This window comes from Phodopus roborovskii, unplaced genomic scaffold (genome assembly GCF_943737965.1).
Source record: "Phodopus roborovskii unplaced genomic scaffold, PHOROB, whole genome shotgun sequence".
Classification (NCBI taxonomy): Eukaryota; Metazoa; Chordata; class Mammalia; order Rodentia; family Cricetidae; genus Phodopus; species Phodopus roborovskii.
The window spans coordinates 10,878,566-10,898,560 of record NW_026126578.1 but is presented as its reverse complement, the minus strand read 5'-3'; the positions used below and the strand labels follow the sequence as shown (position 1 = coordinate 10,898,560).

The 19,995-nt window shown below is 46.3% G+C and overlaps 1 protein-coding gene across 15 annotated transcripts in view; it reads left to right on the top strand.

Moving 5' to 3' along the window:
- Cacna1c (calcium voltage-gated channel subunit alpha1 C) overlaps positions 1-19,995 on the top strand; it is a 614,413-nt gene that overhangs the window by 421,042 nt on the left and 173,376 nt on the right. For all 15 annotated transcript variants that reach the window (XM_051203679.1, XM_051203665.1, XM_051203667.1 and 12 more), the window contains exon 5: positions 7,737-7,876. In XM_051203679.1, coding sequence (XP_051059636.1) covers positions 7,737-7,876 — 140 coding nt within the window. The remainder of the gene's footprint in view (positions 1-7,736; positions 7,877-19,995) is intronic.

The window sequence follows — 19,995 nt, the reverse complement described above, 5'->3', positions numbered from 1 at the left end:
GGCCCTGATCTCTAGCTGGTTCCTGAAAGATTCTAGGGTCACCCCCTTAGGGAGGCAGAGTGCGAAAGTAGCACTGAAGGCCTGCTAAGAGAAAATGCATTCTGGCATGAGTGGAGACCGAACATTCCAACAGGACCAACATTCCAACAGGACCTGGCCCATGTCCTGGCCAAAGGGACCCCCCACCCCACTCCCCCAGCCCCCCGGGAGGCAGGCTCACTTTAAACTCGCTGATGAAATGATGCAATAATTAATTCCTTGTGCTAGAGGACTAACTCAGGCATGCTGAGTCAACCATTACTAAATAGGCACTGCCTCCCTATTACAGTTTCTTTCTACAAGATAGGCTAGAAAAATACCGCCATCTTAATTACTTTGAAGAAGAACAATGCTCCAAAATGAGAAGAGGGATCTGTAAGAAACATTTATTCTGAGTCTTTTCTATCAAACACTATGTAACTTGTGTTTTCTGATGAGGAATTCAGATTCATTTTTTTTTTATCTTCCCCAACTTATAAAATCTTTAGGCAAATGTTTTCATCCCACCCGCCCCCATAGCCTTTTGTTTACGCACACGCCTTGCTACTCTTGTTTAAAATGGATGGCCCTTCCCTGATCATTCCCCCTGCACCTCCTTCTTTTAAGAACCCCCCCCCAACTGAGGTCAGACCCCAGACATTGGGAAAAGGCACAGTTACCACCTGCATTAGAATGAACATCAAGTGCCCCTCCTGTCTCTCTGTGATCTGCTCTTCAGAGCCCGCCCTCTTGACCAGGAGTAAAGTGTTGCCTTGTTTAGACACTTGAAAAAATAGAGAGGTTAGCAACTTCCCCATAAGATTCTCCATAAAATACCTGCTCCTAACGGGCCTCTGTATGTGAGGGGAGCATACCATACCGTATTAAGACAGTGGTGGATTCCAGCCATACTTGAGTAGTTGGAGAATGGAGCTACCTTTACAGCTGCTCTCACCCAACCACATGCCAGATCCTGTGAGCTGGCACCACTGGAAACCTGGCAGTCACTTCCAGGGTAGCCACTCTGCCAATTAATTTTTCCCAAGTCTGGCAGGCTCCAGTGCCAAGTTCAGGGTGTCAGGAGGCTCTTATCCCTGGAGCTTATTTTTGGTGAGTCCTTCATGCTGTCCCTGTGGAGACCCAGGCGTTGGTGGCTTCCCCAGAGCACCCGTTGCTCATTATTTTGAGGAGCAGCTAATTGTTTGTCAGTGCAGAAAATAACACAGGAGTGAAGACAGTCTTCCTAGTGATTTCCTTGTCCTTGGCCATCCAGACAGTTCCTAGGGGTTAAGGTTTGTTTGTTTTTGTTTTTTTGTTTTGTCTGCCAAACATGGTTTGGTTGTTGAATGACATGCTTTGACCACATGAACATTAGGTAGACTCAAGAAAAGCAAGGAGCACTGAGTCATTAGCCAGGTCTAGCTAGGTCACAGATTGGGAAAGGAAGGACGAATTTATGTGAGGGGTTTCACTGTTTTATCTCCTGCCAGAGTAAACTTAGACCTGACTGAGCCGAGAACGCTGTAGCAGCTATCTCAAAGGTGTGCTGTTCCCAACCCTCTAAACCTTTCGGAAACTTGGCATCTTTCTCAAGATCTAAGTGTCCTGGGAGCTTAAGACACAAACAGAAAAGAGCCAGTGCTCTGCGCACAGTGGGGCTCTGGCTCCTGCAGGGCCCTTATGTACATACTACACTTGCTTATCAAAGGTGCTGTGTGGACGATTTTTCTTTGGGCTGCCAGCTCTCTCTCCCTCTCTCTCTCACACACACATCTCACATTATTATTAATTATGAAAGCTTTGCATATAGCTTAGGCTTGCCCCAGTAGCTCTTATAACTTAAATTAGCCTATTTATATTAATCTACATTTTGCCTTGTGGCATTTTACCTTTCTTCCATCTTGTGTATACTATTTCCTCTCAGTGTTCTCTATCATCTCTCCCATGCCTAGACTTACCTCCTTCTCCTCCCCCCCTCTGACCAGAAGGCCTCCCTAACCTCTTCCTGCCTAGATATTGACCATTCAGCTCTTTATTAAACCAGTCAGAAGGCACCTTGACAAATATACATCTTCATAGTATAAAAAGTTATTCCACAACAGTGTTGAGTATCATCAGATGTGCCCTGCCCATTTATGGCCTTCTCTGGAGCAAGGGAAGTGGAGACAAGACTAGTGAGGGACCTCAAACAGGAGCCTTAGAGGTGGCATTCAGCACTTTCCTGCCCAGACCACAGGAGAGTACATCAGTGGCCAACAGTTGTCTATTTGTACTTTGTTGATCCTTGCTTCATCCCTTAGAATGTGGCTTCGTACTGCTCTAACTCAGCCAACTTTTCACGGGGTGAGCCCATGTTCTACTCCATTCCTGGGGTCTGGGCTAAGATATAAAGTATCCAGACTTGGGATTCCTTAAATAACCCTTGCTCATCTTATGGTCTACTATGACCTTTGGGGTATCCCTCATTGATCTCACATGAAGCCATATTAGATTTCTATTACCAGGGGTATTAGCCCTATGACTTTTACATCAAGTCTAAATCCTAGCTTATCTTTCTAACTAGAAAAATATCCCCTGCCCCCAGAGGATGCGAGTTTCTGGCCACACCTCCTTTTATCTCCCTTACAGTAGTAAGTGGATTCTCCTTTGCCTCTCTGTCTTTTGGGAAATCTTTCCTCCTGTACCTTCCTCTGCAGCTACTTCTGGAAAGGTTTCTTGAGACCTCCTACAAATCAGAAGGGACTCTGATGACAACCAAGTGCCCTATGTATGTCTGATTGCCATTCTGGTGGCATGAGATAAGAATTATTTCCTTCCCAAACCTTGGTCTGATGAGAAGAGGGTGACTGAATGAACATAGAGGGGACTTCAGAATCTTGAATGTGAGCCACCTGATCCTGCACAACCCAAGAAATAAGGGCTCTTCAGTTGGTCCCCATTCAAGAGATGCTAGCCAGCCCCAAAGCCTTCTGCTATATTGCTAGCACCCTTTTGTGATGGCGGTTCTGTGTCTCTACTTCTCAGGGATCTCTGGAATTTTATTTTCATCTCTTAAAATCTCTAATGCCTGGCTGTAGAACTACTTGCCATGCCCCCAGCCTAACAGGACGTTGGAAGCAAGCCCTCAGGAATCAGGGGCACAACCTTAAATCCAGATGATACAAACTGGGTGCTCCTAGCCAAGAGCACATCCTCCAGCATGTTTGAATTTCCTACCTGTCCTGCATTAAAAACAGACCCTTACTAAAGTGTTCCAGGCTGGAGGGGGCAGGGCTACAGAGAAGACAGTCATAGACATCTGCTCCCTTCACAGAACGCTATTCTGTGAACATCCTATCCTCCAGTAAGTCTGCTGCTGTCTTTCCTGCACACTATGAACACAATCTGGCTTAGATCTGAAATGTTGTCTTCGGGGTTCAGGGATGTAGGCTTCAGTGGAAAGGACTTCCTTTGTGGACCCACTCTCCTAATCCTGGCAACTTTTGCTGGAGACCTGGGGCACATGAGTGCAACCCTCAAAGACTTTAGATCTGGTCTGCTTGAGGCTGCCAAACTTCTTTTTTCCTTTTTGGGGGTATATGAGTTGGGATTTGTTTTCTACTTTCATTTATTTATTTTATTAATTATCAGTTTTTATTTATTTTACATCCTGATTGTAGTTTCCTCTCCCCACTCCCTCCCCTCCCTTCCCCTCTACCTGCCGTCCTCATCCACTCCTCCTCCATCTCAGAGAATGGCACAACAAGTTGAGGCAGGACCAAGCTCCTCCCCCTGCATCAAGTCTGGGTGAGGCAACCAGCTTGGGGAATAGGTTCCCCAAAACCAGCTTAAATGCCAGGGACAGATCTTGATCCCACTGCTAGGAATCACACACACACACAGAGAGAGGCCAAGCTACACCACTGTCACACATGTGCAGAGGGCCTCGGTTGGTCCCTAGCTGTTGGTCCAGAGTCTGTGAGCTCCCTGGAGTTCAGGTCATCTGTCCGTGTGAGTCAAGGTCATGACACAGTTGGGAGTTTGTAAATGTTACACTAAAGCTTCTTTTAACCAAACCCTTGTCAAACAAAGTTTTATCCCAAGAAATATGTAGCTCAGAGCCTAGGGCGTTCAGCTATGGTTCTGCTGTCAGAGCTGTCCCTGCCCCTGAGGAATTCCATGGGAGATACTTTGAAAACTCTTTATCTAGACCATGACCCCTGTGGCCTGACCCTGCCTAGCCTTGAGCTTCTGCAAACCTAAGCCTCCAACTACACCTGGCCCTGTTCCCTTGACTGGTTCCTTGGCCTCCTTCCCTATCTGGATCTCTGTTACGAGTAGTTTTTCTGCACCAGCCCCAAATAACACACAGAGACCCTGTATTTGATATAATTCTGTTGGCCAGTTACTAGTTTCTTATCAGCTAGCTCTGTCTTAATTATTAACCCATTTCCATTAATCTAAGGACTTCCACGTGGTCTTACCTTACTGGAGAGAGGGGCTGGCGTTCTTCTCTCTCCGTCCTCCATCTTGGATCTCTCCCTACTACTTCCTCTCTCCTCCTAGCCCCACCTATCTTGCTTTCCTATTGGCCAACAGTGCCTTCATTCATTAACCAATACAAGAAACATGTTTACAGAATGACACCTCCCATCAGATCTCCCCAGTGCACTGCCTCTCCATAGTCCCTGGGGGGCACAGGCTTCATTCCACGGGAGGTGTGGGAGGAGGTTCCTGTTTCTACCTTCAGGTTATGCCTTCTTACCTTTTATTATATGTGTCATCAGACTCTGGACCCTCTCCTTGTCTCAACCCTCTGCTCACCTGTGAGTCCCTCTTTCTTGTCCACGCAAGTTCTCCTTAATACCCGCTTGCCGTCATGCCTCTCACTTGTCACCTTCTGGAGACTGTCTTCCTCAACTGCCCCTCCTCTGCCATGACTAGTAAAATACCCTCCCCATGTTAGAGTGCCACATCACATGCTGCTCACCTTCTCCCTGCAGCTGCCTCAATGAAAGTTCATGACTTCACCCTGCTGCCTTCTGTATGTACCCTCTCCTCCTCCACACCTGTCCTTTTCACCTGCCAATCAACTTAGGGCCACTCTCCATCATTACAACCACACTAGCATGGGCCCTTGGCTTACTCGCTGTTATCTTTGTTTGACTTGTTCACCTAGAGAAAAACAGATCCCATCCAGCTACATGGAAATTTTGGTACCTGAACACAGAAATACATAATGCTGAGGACAGTTCCACTCAGGACCACCAATGTCAAACTGGCCTTTGGTGATACCAAACAATCCTTTCTCATGTCCCTACACCTACTGCAACCCCTCTTTACAACCCCCTCCATATTTCCAGGCTGCCCCTCCCAGGAGCCCTGGGAAAGGCATTCCCCAAGGGAAATGTAAACAGAAGAGAGTTGTCCTATGTCTCCATACCACATCTACAACCTTATAACATACCCCACTGGGTCTCTGAGAGAAAAGCTGGCACCCCATAGGCCTTTTCCTTCCTCTCCTCTCCACCAGAAGGCATGTTAGCTTTTGTACAACTGAACTCTACCCTATGTAAAGCCAACATCCTCAGGGTACCACCAAACCATCCCTTCCTGCCTTCCGAGGAATGTGAGTCTTCCCCGTTCTTTATCACCAGCTTTTTCATCAGATGGTTCGCATCTCACACAAAACTCTTACACCGCGACCACTTTTGTTTTTCTCTGCTCACATTTGCAAGGAGTTCCAAAGAGTTGCTGTACGCGAACCTTTAGTCATATGCAACCACGGCACCTGAAACTGAGTGGTACTGTACACGTAACAACATGAAACATATTTCAAAAATTGAATTTAAAACGAAGGATGACAAATACCTCATTGTTTTTCCTACATGTTCTGATGCTGTATTTTGATGTTGTTGGTTTCGATAAAATGTGTCTCTGTAGTCGGTTTTGCCTCCTTTTAGTTTATTAGCATGACTACCTGGAAGGTTACTCCCTTGGCTCACATTTGGGCTTGCTTGTGTTTCTTTCAGGCAGGGCTTGCTGTTCCCACTGGCCACAGCTTTTGACACTCTCTCCTGGGCCCCTACTAGGCCTTCTCCAGTCACTCCCCAAATCAGATGTTTTCTGGGTCTCAGCGCCTTGGTTGTGGTGAGCGAAGTGGTTAGTTTCCCATGTGTGTCTTTGGCTCTGGACAGTTGATCATGGCCATCCTGCTTTCTGCAGCCTCCATGGAGCACAGTCTCCTGCCCACAATCCACTCCCCATCGCTCGTCTTGTTCTGTGATTGCCTGCACTGTGTGGGAGGACCCTATGATCCAGTCCTTTCACATCCAGCTTCCAAACAGACAACAGCAGAAAACAGTTGTCTCTTTCGTAGACCTTCTTCTGACCTCCAGACACACAATGCCATCTCAGAAAACCACCAGACATACCCCAGGCAGCCCAGACTCAGAGAAGGTGGCAGTAGAATGCGGACGCCTATACCGCCACAGTCCATCCTTCCTATTGCTTCAGCCCAGCTGTTAGTCACCTCTCATTCCTGTCACTCCACACTTCCCAACAGCCAGTCCCACTAGCTCCATCGTAAAATAAACCCAGTATCTGATGCTCACCATCCCCAAAATGACCACCTGGCCTGAGCCCCAGCCTCTGCCTCTGGGCCTCCACAGCTGGCGCCATTGGACTCAGTCTTCCCTCAGACTGAGCCCCTTTCCTGCCCTGGGTTCCCGTGGGGCCCTCCTTCCTATCCAATATCATCTTCCCTCTGTCTTCTCTGTCCTAGTTGTACTGGCAGTGTGTTGGCCCTTAACATCTTACCTTGCATCTCCCAGGATCACTGTCCCAACCACTTCCCTGCCTGGTGTGGTTCCCAGACAGCCACAGAGGCCACACACTCACTTTCTTTGAGCCTCTTCTGAAATGTCGCCAGGGCAGAATTTCTTTCTGAGCTGTCCCCTATTCAAAGACTGGTCTCTCACCCTTGTCATTACAGACCCCTCTCTTTTTCCAAGTGTCACTCTCTAGTTACTGACAGCTCAGATCCTGACTGCCCCTAGAGATGCGAACTCTCAGGGGTCAGAAAACATCTCCACTCTAACCTGAGTGTCTAGAACAGTGCCTGCACACAGTAGGTGCTTGTGTTTGTTAGAGATGTGTGATCACAGACACATTGTCAGAGCAGAAATCTGTGCATTTTAGCGTTGTGCCTTCACGTGTTTTGGTGGGTCCTGCTTGAAACTCTCCCAGTGACCCCTCAGTGACAGCTGTGTGCACGCATGAGTGAGGTGGATTTCTAAGGTTATTTTGTTCCCTGGCACAAATCACACTGGGTTGGTCATCAGGATGGAGGAGCAGGCAGGGAGCTTGTGGTTCCTAGCACTCATGGCAGAGAAGCTGGATTACAACACAGCAGCGATGACAGTACCCAGGAGACAGGGTAGACTTCCCTGCTTTATCCCTGTGCCATGGCAGCTGTGCCAGGACCCTAGCTCACCCAGACCAAGTACATCAACACACTCTGACAGCTAAAGGCTGCCCCTCACCTCAGCCCGCATCTCTGTGGAAAGCGCCTGTGTGTGTGACACACTGGCTGATGGAATGCCAACTTGTAAGCCTTTCACGGGCCTCCAGTGGCCACACCCGTGACAGACCCAGCGGCCTAGGCTGGGTGCTTGGATTGGAGCCCAGCTGAGCAACCAGCTGAGGTCCTGATGCCTCCTCTCTTCCCTCTCTTCCAGGCTTTTTAGTGCAATTTTAGAGCAAGCAACCAAAGCTGACGGGGCCAACGCTCTGGGAGGGAAAGGAGCTGGATTCGATGTGAAGGCGCTGAGGGCTTTCCGCGTGCTTCGTCCCCTGCGGCTGGTGTCCGGAGTCCCAAGTAAGTAGAGCCCGGTTCCTCCACTGTGCTCTTTTCATAACTGCCCCCTTCCCCTTGCCGAGCGGCCAGGGGCACTTTGTGAAGGAGCCTGGTTTCTATGAGAGGAAAGTGTTCTTGTAGACAAATCTCTGATTTAGAGTTGAAGTTCTGGTGCAAATGCACGAAACACGTGAGGCCCAGCTTCTGTAGAAACCCAGAGAATACTTCCACTAGTCACACAGCCAAAAGAAGACAGCCTGCGTAGAGACGGGACCCCTCAGCTGTGTGCATCTTGCATGCCCAGATAGGAATAAACACATTTACAGCAGAGGAACCTGCTACAGAAGGCTAACCCCTAGTCTGCCTTAGCTCATGAGATTAATTTTGCTCTCTGTAGTCTCCAAAAGAAGGTCAAGAAAGCACTGCTAGATTTCTGAAAGCTCAATCCGCAGTCATTTCCTCTTTTCACATCCACGGGGCATCCTCAGCTGCACACAGAGACCTGATACCCGCCATCCAGAAAACAGGTTTCTGCCGGGAAGTGGTTATGGACAGACTTGCTGCCCTCTGGGATATCAGCCTCATGGACACTCCCTCTGAGCTCAGGGGCTTCAGGCACCTCTTGGCTGTAGCAAACCCTGAGCAACCTGCTCCTGGGGAAGCAGCCCCTATACTATCGAGTCTGTAGGGTTCTTTTCTCTCATCCTGTTCAGTCTGTGAATCAGGAAAGAAATCTGTGTTTGTTGGCTAAGATTGTGGATCTCAGGTCGGTATACCAACCTGACTTATGTGACTACATGGCCAGAGGCAGGGAAACAGACTGTCCTTTGAGAAGTATCCCCTCCTATCTGCTCTCTACTGAGCCCCTGAGTTCATTCTCTCTGCTTGATAGCATCTTAGATTCACAAAGCCCAGGAAGCTGCCTAGGGCTCTCCCCTTCTAGTGTGTGTGTAGAATGGGAGGGGGATCTTAATTAACTAGCAGCAGAGTCAGGGCTAGACCTGGTTTCCCAACTGCCCTTTCTGCTGTACCACATCATCTTTAAAGAATTAAGGCTATCGCCGGGCAGTGGTGACTCACGCCTTTAATCCTAGCACTTGGGAGGCAGAGGCAGGCGATCTCTGCGAGTTTGAGGCCATCCTGGTCTACAGAGTGAGTGCCAGGATAGACTCCAAAGCTACATAGAGAAACCCAGCCTCAAAAAGTAAAAAAAAAAAAAAAAAAAAAAAAAGGTTAAGGCTATCATTCTTGGTTGTCTTCAGTGTTTACATGTCCCAGTGTTATACTCTTTATTCTCCTTGGTCTCTGTTCAGTGATTAGACTTCTCTCTAGCCCAGGTGCAGAACTTCCTGAGTAGGTGAAAGCAGGAGGTAGTGCCTTGGTCAAAAACCATGACCAAAAGCAACTTGTGGAAGAAAGGGTTTATTTTAGCTTACAACTCTCAGGTCACACTCCATCACTGGCAGAAGTCAGGACAGGAACCTGGGGGCAGGAACTGAAGCGGAAGCCACAGGGAATACTGCTTACTGACTTGCTGCTCATGGTGTGCTCAACCTGCTTTCTTATATAACTCAGGACCGCCAAACCAAGGGTAGCACATCCTCACCAGCCCACCCACATCAATCATTGATCATGAAACTCCACTAGGACTTGCCGTGGGAAAAACCCATTAAGGTTTTTCTCCCCAGATGACTCTAGCTTGAGTCAAGGGACAAACCAGAACAGGGCAGTAGTTGTTCACTTTGTAATGGATACTCTTGCGGCAGAGCTTATAGAGCATCTCAGACTGAAAAGTAGCAGAGCTGAGCCCCACACACACAGTTAAAACTGCCATTGTCTACTTGGCCTCAACCATTTCACATTATTTATGGTTTATATGATGGCTAACACCAAGCTCCACTTTTGTAATACCTAACGACTTAGTGTTCCTGATTATTTCTGCATAACTCCAAAGAGTGGCATTAGGGAGTAAGATAGAGGCTTACCGTGACTGTCAACACAACAGTAAAGGAGCCTTTGGCAGTACAGCCAATGTGCGCGAGAGAGGAACTGTGAGCTAACCCCAGACTTCTACCACAAAGTTACCGTAGATAGGCTGATTGTCACCCTGTTACTTACATTTTCATTAGGGGCTTGGGACATTACCACATTGTAACGGATGTCAGGGCCTATTGCCCTGGAGGAAGGGGGCAGTGCAGGGCGAGAAGAGGACATCACTCAGCCTTTGCTACAGGAACAGATGATCCCAAGCGCCATATAGGCTACAAGTGGAAACTGAGTATGTGGTTCCCAATGCATAATGGAGAGGATTAGCTACAGCCTTCTGACATGAGCAGCTCTCTGCAGTAGACAGACTCTACGTGGTGTCTAATTCTGGAGCCTCAGCCACAGCACCAGTGGCTGTGCTGTCTTCACGGAAGAAGCAGGTGATTGGAGAAGATGGCCTGGAGTTAGCACACAAATAGTCCCAGGCTGTGCTTGCTCACATTCCATCGGCCAAAGCAGCCATCTAGCTAACCTCAATGGTGGGATAAAAGCATGTAGTCAGTCTTCCATACTGTGGCTCCTCATCAGAGATTTCAAGCAACCGCTGATTTTGGTGAATCACAAATACAGAGAATGGCTCTTCTTTGATCTTAGAGAAGGGGCTTGGCCCGGCCTTTTGTGCTGTCTTAGTTTCTGTTCAGCATTTGAAACAGTGAAATATGAGGCCACAATGAACACATGCAGTGGATTAATACCGCCCCCTTTTCTCACAGAGTTTAGAAGAACTCTGTCTTAGTTTGGGTTTCTAGCCATGCAATGAAACACTATGATCAGAATTAAGTTGGGGAGGAAAGGGTTTGTTGGGCTTGCACTTCCATATTGCTATTCATCATTGAAGGAGGTCAAACAGGTCAGGAACCTGGAGACAGGAGCTGATGACAGTACATGGAGTGGAGCTACTTACTGGCTTGCTCGGCCTGCTTTCTTATAGAACCCAGGGCCAGTGCTGAACAGCTCCATCCATAATGGGCTGGGCCCTCTCCCACCATTCACTAATTAGGAAAATGCCACTACAGCCTGATCTTATGGAGGCATTTTCTCAGCTGAGGTTCCCTCCTTCCAGCTTGCATCCCTCTAGCTTGCATCAAGTTGACATAAACTCACTGGAGTCGCCTCTCCAAGCTGTCACTACTTCTTGTTCTCTCATGTTTTACTGCACACACTTATCCAGGCGTTCTTCTCCCCTGCTGTGCTTCAACAGTAGGGTCTCCAGTGGCCTCTTCTCTGGTCCATTGGCCTTTATCTCTCTGCGCACTGGGTAGTTCTGCATAGCTGACCTTCCCTTGTCCTTGAACCCCTCATCACTTGGCATCTGGGATACTATTTGCTCCAAGTCCTGCTCTTGCTTTTCTTGCAATTCTTTGTGGTTCCTCGTTTTCACCCTCCGTGTCACTGGAGTGCTCCTGGTGCAAACTTTGTGCCCCTCCCCCATCTGCACTCATTCCCAGTTGTCCTGTATTATTCAGGTTCATGGTATCAAATGTCACAGTCTTGTCCTCTGCAGACTTCAGAGCATTAGAGTCACGCATGCAGTTGCAGCTGCATTTTTCTCATCAGATGTCCACTGAGCATCACAAATGATCATGCCCCAACCCCACTCTCCAGCTCCCAGATCCTCTCCCTCCTTAGTAGGTCTTAATACACTTTCCAGCTGTGCTTTTGGAACCAAATACCTGTGACTTACTACTTCCTGATTTTTGTTTATTTATTTTGTTTTGTGTTGTTTTAATTCTTTGCATCAAATACACCAGAAGATTCTATCAACTTTACCTTCAAAATATGTGAAGAGTGTTTCTTGCTGTCTTCATATTCTCTTCCTTTCCTGCCACCATCATCTCTCATCTGCACAGAATTCTCTGCCACCACCTGTACCTCTCATCAAGTGTGTTAATTAGGGAGTGTGTGCGTGTGCGTGCGTGCGTGCGTGCGTGTGTGTGTGTGTGTGTGTGTGTGTGTGTGTGTGTTTATAAAAAGGGAGTTACTAGAGTAGTCTGCAGGCTGTGGTTCAAATACTATAGCAATGTCTGCCTCCTGATAGAAAGGCTAAGGATCCACATTTAGGGTGGGTCTTCCACCTCAAATAATACAACCAAGAAAAATGTTCCTCAGCTGTACCCAGCTGCTTGAGTTTTATTTAATTCCAGATATGGTAAAATGGACAGCCAAGATTAGCTAATACACAGCCTAAGCTGAATGCAGTAGACTATATGGCTCTCTTGAGCCACTAAGTGGCTCTCTTGCCCACTAAGAACCCTCCGAGGTTTCCCGGAAGTCCCAGTCTATGTCCTCTCACCTCCCTCTACCCTTCCCCAGTTCCTGGTTTCCTCAGCCTTGCCACCCCTGTAGAACTCCAAACACTCTGCCAGGGCAAGTGCCATTACTTCTTCCAGCTGTGGCCTTGACTCACATGCTGCTCGCCTTCTCTGCTGAGATATCATTTCCTTCTGGCTTGTCACCGATGCCCTGTGTTGAGTATGACCTTTAATGTCTGTGCCCCATACCGAATTACTGTCTTAATTGTCTCACATCACTTGTCTCTTATGCCATACCAATTATGATTTTATTCATTTGTCATATATTATGGTCAGGGTCACAGTTTACAATATCTTTGTTCACAGCCATATTTTTGGTATCCACAATGGTACATGGGTGTTGTAGAAAGTGTAGACATCATTTCAGACCCTCAGTGAGTGCCATACAGCATAGCTCCCTACATGCTATGAATGTGATGCCTGTATGTATATGTGCTGCATTTATCAGTCCACCAGCTCTCCATGGCAATGCAATTTGTGAGCTATAGTCAGAGACAGGTGTGATATGTGATGTCTAGGGTGCAAGTTTCTTAGAAACAAAGGTTAATTCTATGGTTGATTAAATTGCAACTCCAAACTCCATTGGTGAGGGGCCCCAAAAGCTGCTGCTGTTTTTTAAATATATGTACTAAATGTCACTGATGGGAGATTATGCATAGAGAGGGATGACTGTGAGAGAATAGGCCTGTGAGTCATCACCAGCCTCTTCCAGACCTTACTTTATGGGAGAAGTTGCTGGCCAAGATATAGACATGAATGTATGCTAAGTGTGTTCTCAAAGGTTTTGTAGTAGGAAAAATACTCATAAAAATGATACGTAGAATAAAAACTAGAGATTCCAAAAAATATATATTTAGAGATGGAGTAAGGAGTGCCATGATGAGTAAGCTTTGGGGATGCCATAGTTCCAGCAGTAGGGACTGAGGATCAGAAAGCCTCCTAGAGGAGGTAGAATTTGGAATGGATCTCAGTAGACAAACAAGGAAGGACATTACAAAAAGAAAGGGCAGTGTGATCCTGGATATGTACACAGGAGGAATTAAGAGCTGATTATAGAAAAAAAAAAGACTCCCAATGGTAATGCAATTCCATGTTATTGAGAGACTTTTCCATAATAAAGTCCCTCTCCTTTGTAAGGCCTCCACTCTTTCCCAAAATGGGATGTGAGGCATACATGATGAGTAGAAGAATAAAGCTGTATATAACAAGAAGCCTGACACAACATGTGTTCAACAGTGAGCATTGACAGCTGTGATCCAAAATTAAAATGTATATGCAGTGGACATGCTCACTTATGGAACAATAAGCAAGCCCCTCTCTATGTGTCTCTCATGTGTTCTCTTGGAGACAGCCTTCCAAGAGTGGACTGAATCAAGGAAGGTAGCAGATGGAAGTATGAAATCATCCTTTAGGTTCATGAGGCCTTTTATAAAAACCTAGAGCACCCTTGCTCTGACAGAAAAGGGAATTGAAAGGCTGTCTCCATTCAAGGGAACACCAGCCATGTTCCCGTCCCATGAACATCTGGGCGCCAGCCACAACACTAAACGATGGGATACACTAGAGATGATGAGCCTTGTAGTTTATTCCAAAAAGGTAGGGATGGACTTTAAGGGCCCCTGTATGTTTGTGTTACCAAGACAGACTAGTCCTAGATAGCTCATAAATCCATGTATGGCTCAGTCCCACCTTCAAGAAGGAAGTAATGTGGACCTGGTCAGGAGTGAACAGGAAGACTGAGGTGGACACAGAATACCATGGCTATAAACAAGCCTCTAAGGACACTGCTGTCCTCTGTACTAGTCAAGCTCCAAAGACTGCACTGCAGAAAGTGACAGCCAGGGCAGTCACAAGGATGTCAGCACTCATGGTGGTTCTCAAACTGCAGGGAGGGTCATCAACCTACCCAGGTCTCAGCTGCCTTACTCAGACCAAAGCAAACTTGTGCAGGACACCAAATTTCCTGTTGTTGTTGGAAGAAAGAAACTGTTAATTATGGCTTAGATCTTTAAAGTTGCCCCAAACCAATGTGTTAAAAGCTAGAGCTCAGCCTATGGCACTATTTGAAAATAACAGACCATTTAGGAGGTGGGGCCTGACAGAAAGTAGTGATGCTGTTGGAGGTATGCCTTGAGCCAGACAGCACCATGAAGTGGCTAGGTTTTCTCTCTTCTGCTCTCCCATCATGATACACTCTGCCACTCCAGACTGTACACAACAGAGCCAAGTGACCACAGAGAAAACCCCTGAAGCCATGAGCCCAAATAAACATTACTTCCATAAGCTGATCATCTCAGGTATTTAGTCATGGCAACAGACAGTGAGTGACTAAGAGAGTCTTTTAACATAGAGCTGCCTGCCAGGGGGCTAGCGAGGTGGCTCACTTGTTGCTTTTGGACCACATTGGTTCCATCCCCAGCACCCATGTGGTGTCTGACAGTTGTCCTCAACTCCAGTTCCAACTATGCCTTCTCTGACCTCCTCAGACACCAGGCACACATGTGACACACGTATACACATGCAAGTAAAGCATACACATGGAAGAAAATAAATAAATCATAACCAAAAATGTGTAAGATGCTGCCTACAAAAGAGAGTAACTTAATCAGTGTGCTCACTTCCCAAGGTGAGGCACACTTAGCCTGCACCTGTCTGTGACTATGGTACCTGACACCCACCTCAATCTGTTCCCTGTCCACTTCTCCCCTTTCCCTCCTAGGGATCATAAGGTGACCATACTGATAAGTGAGCAGAAGACATCATCACCAGCCTGTTAACAATGTCTTCTTTTTTCACATCTTCATGATCTAGAAAGGTCCTGATTTAAGCCACTTTCATTGCTCCCATATAGAGTTTTCTAGACCCAAGGGCACACACTTTAATAAAGAGAAGGAAGGCTCAACCTACATAGGTCCTAGCAAACAGTGAAGTAAGTGTGTGTGTGTGTGTGTGTGTGTGTGTGTGTGTGTGTGTGTTCATCCTAGTGTTTAGGGAATATCTCACAATTCCAGACATTTTGAGATCAAGTCTGCCTAGATTCCCAAAATCATGTGACTTGGCTGTGATGATCATTTTAACTGTCAAGTACAACCTAGAATCACCTTAGCAGAATCACCTTAGCAGAGTTTTAGTGAAGGGTTGTCTAGATCAGGTTGGCCCTTGGCTATGCCTAGGGGTGTTGTCTTGAATAGCTGATCTAAGAAGAACTGGCTACTGTGGGTGGCACCATTCCCCAAGCAAGGGATCTTGGACCATGTAAGTATAAGAGCAAACTGAACACTAACAAGAGTGCATGAATTTATTCTTTCTCTGCTCTTGAATGTAATGTGACTAGCTGCCTGGAGTTCCTACCTTAACTTTTCTGAAAGGATAACCAATAACTTGGAGTTGTGAGGCAAATACACCCTTTCCCTCTGAGTTTATTTTAGTCAGTGTATTCTGTCACAGCAACAGAAATGAAAGTAAGACTCTGAACCTTTAATCGACATCTTTTAGAGGAAACCGAGTCTCAGAAAGATACCCATGCCAGAGCCGAGGCTCAATTTCAGTGCTCCATTCCCTTGCTCTTTTGACTACCTGTAACTGTCTTCTCCCCCTTTAATTCCGGTGAACAGTACATAGCCCCTTGGGTGTCAGTAGGCTGTGCATGAGAATGCAAGTAGTGAGCAGAAGACATCATCACCAGCCCTTGCTGACCCCTGCCTGGCAGACTGTGGCAGTGAGTTCTGACTTCTGTCCTGCTCCTCCACCTTGAAAGACATGGGCTGTCCCTGTACCACCATCTTCCTTCAGCACTCATCCACAGAACCTGTCCACACTCCTGCGCCTGCTGAGTTTCCTGACTGTCACTCGCTGTTTTTTCTCCTATCTTTTCCTTCTCGCTTTCTGCCTTGCTTCCTCTACTTTTCTGTCAGTTCTTCCTGAAAGGTTCTGTATGCCACACAGACTTTATCAAAATGAAGGCTCTCTTACAGAGCTGTTTATGAGGTAATCACCTAATGACCCTCTCCCATTCTACACCTGAGACTACTAGGCCCCCCAGACTCTACTCAGAATCAACTTCACAGCATAGCCCAGTCTACCATCTCTACCCCTTGATCTCAGGAAGCAGGGAGGATAACCACACCGTGTCATAATCTGATGGGAGATGTCATTCTGTAAATATGTTTCTCCTATTGGTTAATAAATAAAGCACTGTTGGCCAATAAGAAAGCAAGGTAGGTGGGACTAGGAGACAAGGGATATTCAGGGATAGGTAGTAGAGATTCAACATATAGGGACTTGAGAGAACAGAACTCTGGATCCTTTCTCCAGTAAGCCAAGACCACGTGGAAATACTTACATTAATAGAAATGGGTTAATAAGACAATAAGTAATGCTAGTAACAGGCCAACAGTTTTATATCTAATAAAGCATATCTGTGTGTTAGTTGGAGCTGGCACGGCTATGGGACCAGGCTGGGTTCGTGCCCCACATTGGGCACCATTTTGTTACAAGCATGTTTTCCCTCCAGTCTTGTCCCACAGCCTCGCCAGCCCCAAATAACATGTAGAGACACTGTATTAGAAATAAAGCTGTTGGCCTGTTACTAGTGTTTCTTATTGGCTAGCTTTGCTTTAAATATTAAGCTACTTCTATTAATCTAAATATTTCCACGTGGTCTTATCTTACCAGAGAGAGGGCCTGTACATTTTCTCTCTTGGTCTTACATGTTGACTCTCCTTTTACCTCTCCCCAAACCCTCTTTGTCTCCTAGTCATGCCTATATTGCTTTCCTATTGGCCAAGAGTGCTTTATTCATTAACCAATAAGAGAAACATATTTACAGAATGACATCTCCCATCAATAATCACTAACCTCTGCCCTCTTCATAAATCAGAATGTGTGACTGGGAAGCGACTGTGGCTATCTAGTTGACCACTATCAAAATGGGGTCTTTAGCCAGCAAATTCCAAGGCTCCCAATATCATAGAGCTCTTTGATTGCAGCAAACAGGACTCAGCTTCCTATGCTGCCTGTAAGACTCTACCAGGCCCATAATTTTGTAGCATCTGTGGCACCCACTTGGCCTCTAACACACATTTATGTAAGCATGCTTGCACACACAACACACTATTCTGTATCTGTCTGCCCTGATGCAAGAGGCAGCCCAGGACTATTGTCTGCAAGGTACTCTACTCCAGAGGGCAGCTGTGAACAGCATGGTTTTTCCATACTCTGCAGAGGTGGCTTCCCAGACAAGCTCCTGTGCACACCCCCTGGCCTGCTTTGTTCCAAGGAGCCCCATGAAGGTCCTGATGCTCGTGTGGCTTGCCTACCAGAATCAAAACAGAAACATGGCTGCAAGGAGGAAGTGAGCCCACCCTTTCTCCTTACTTGACTCCAGACAGCCCTTTCCTGTGCCCTGCCCTTTTCTCAGCCAAGCAGCTCTCATCTTTCTCCCTTCCAGGTAGTCCTGTGGCATGAAGCCAGTCCATAGCTCTAGTCCTAGATCTGCTGCCTACAGTTTCTCTCTGTATACAAACTGTGATTAATAATATGTACATCACAGATAAGAACAAGCCTTTTCCTAATAGAGCCCTGTACCCTTCCAACAATAGTCTTTTAAGTCCACCCCTAGACAAGCCACAGCAATTGTAAGAGAAAATGACCCCAAAGGTCACAAAGTCAGTGAATCCATCCAATGATCCCCTCATGCTTTCTCAGCTCTGCTGCCATGGAGTTTTATGAAAAATAAATAACAGTATGTGACTAAACCAGAGAAATCACACTATTGGGTAGAGCAGGGTAAAAAATGATAATAATAATAATATCACTGACAAAGAATACATGCCACCAACAGCAAAGTTAAATGTACTGTGGAGTTTTAAGTCCTTGTCCAATAATGAAAATGCATCTTTTCACTTGGAACACAGGTAGGAGGATAACAGGACATGGCCCATTCAAGGCAGTGTACGGCCTCAAGGTGAAGCTTTGACTCCAGGAGCTTAATTAAGTGATTAACTGGCCCAGTGGTCCAGGAGGCAGGGATATCATGCCAGATTTACAGGCAGGAAGGACAGTTTCCGATGCTTCACTCTCGGGAATGCAGAGAGATAGGCCTAAAGAATGCAGTCCAGAAGGATGGCGGGTCTGCCCCACAGAGAGGACTAGCTGGAGAGAATGAGGTGGCTGATAGTCGGGGTGTGGGCACACTCACATTTCAAGAATTCATGAGCCCCCTGGACTATCCGAGATGATGAGGAAAAGCTCTATTGCCACCTCTGAATTTAGTGGTGAAGTTGGCCTGAAGGTGAGCAGAGCCTGGATCTATGCCTGCATTGGACCAGCTGCTTGACTTTCATTTGTCCAGGAGACTTCAGCTTTCTTAACTATGAAATGAGAGGGTTAAACTATTTTCACATTGTATTCCTGAGCATTGTCATTTTGTATTTTGAAAATAGAGAATAACAGGGGCCTAAGAATTTTGAGACACTAATTTTAGAACTTTGGTAGTCGCTGGCAAGTTGTGACCTTATGCAAGTCCCTCTTGAGATGGTAGTTGGCTAGACAGTCCAGAGGTGGGAAGTTTGCCACATGACAAGTCAACAGGCATGATCAATGATGGGAAGTATGTAAGGTGATAAGTCAATAGGCATTTCTGTGCCTGGCCCTTTCTTGGAAATCTCAACCATGCAAAAGCAGCCAATAGCAAGGTGACTAGAACGTAATTAAAACTAATGCTAATGATAAAGTCCACTTAGACTTGTAAGTGACCCATACTAAGTGCTAGAAAGGAAAAAGAAAAGAAATGAAAACATAGGGAGTTCAGGGTCCCATTAAGTGATCAGTGTGCAGAGCATGAGCCCCATGCCTTTCTTATGCTCACTTTCTCATGCCGACTCATGCACCTACTAGTTAAATGACAGCAGCACCACCTCTGAGGACCACATTCCCAGAGTCACCAGGTACTGGCCATATGCCCCCACTTCCTTAGTCCATAAGATAGAGGCTAAAATTGCATCTTATCTCATGGAAATTTTGAGGCTATAACAAGCAAATGCTGTCGAGGCATTCGAGGTTGCAGTCAATACATTGGAAGCATTCTACAAATAATGGTTGTCTGCATCCTTGTGACTTCAGCTTCCTACCTACTTACATAGGTTCCAAGTTGGATTAGTTAGGAAAGGCAGACTTCCTATGCTTGACTTCTAAAATAACATGCATGTCATTCAGCTTTCTGTTGCTGCAACAGAAGCTGAGGAAATAAACATATAAGAAGGGGCTTGTTTTGGCTCATGGGTTCAGAGGGTCTGATCTATGATTGATTGGTGCAATTGCTCTTGAGCCTGTGGTGGGTGGGCTTTCAGGGTGAGGTACACAAGACAGGGCAAAATCTTAGTTCATGACCAGAAAATGAGAAAGAGGGAATGACTAGAGTCTCTCAATCCCCCTCAAAGTGACAACACACACCTCTGGTGACCCAAAGACTTGCTTGCACTAGGTCCTACCTCTGAAGGTTCCGCCACCTCTCAGTAATGCCATCCTGGGGAACCACACCTTTAATGCATGGACCTTTGGGCTGTAGTCAAGATCCAGACTTAACAGCTTTTCAGAAGTACTGATTATAGTCAATGAAACTAGCAGATCTTACAAGTATAGTTACAAATTATAGTAAGCTTACAATTTTATGACAGCATAGTTTCATTAAAACCCGTCCTGTTGGTTATACATATTTTATAATCATGCCCCATGTTACTGTTTTACAGTAAACAATCAGATGGCTTAAGTAAATTATGGAAG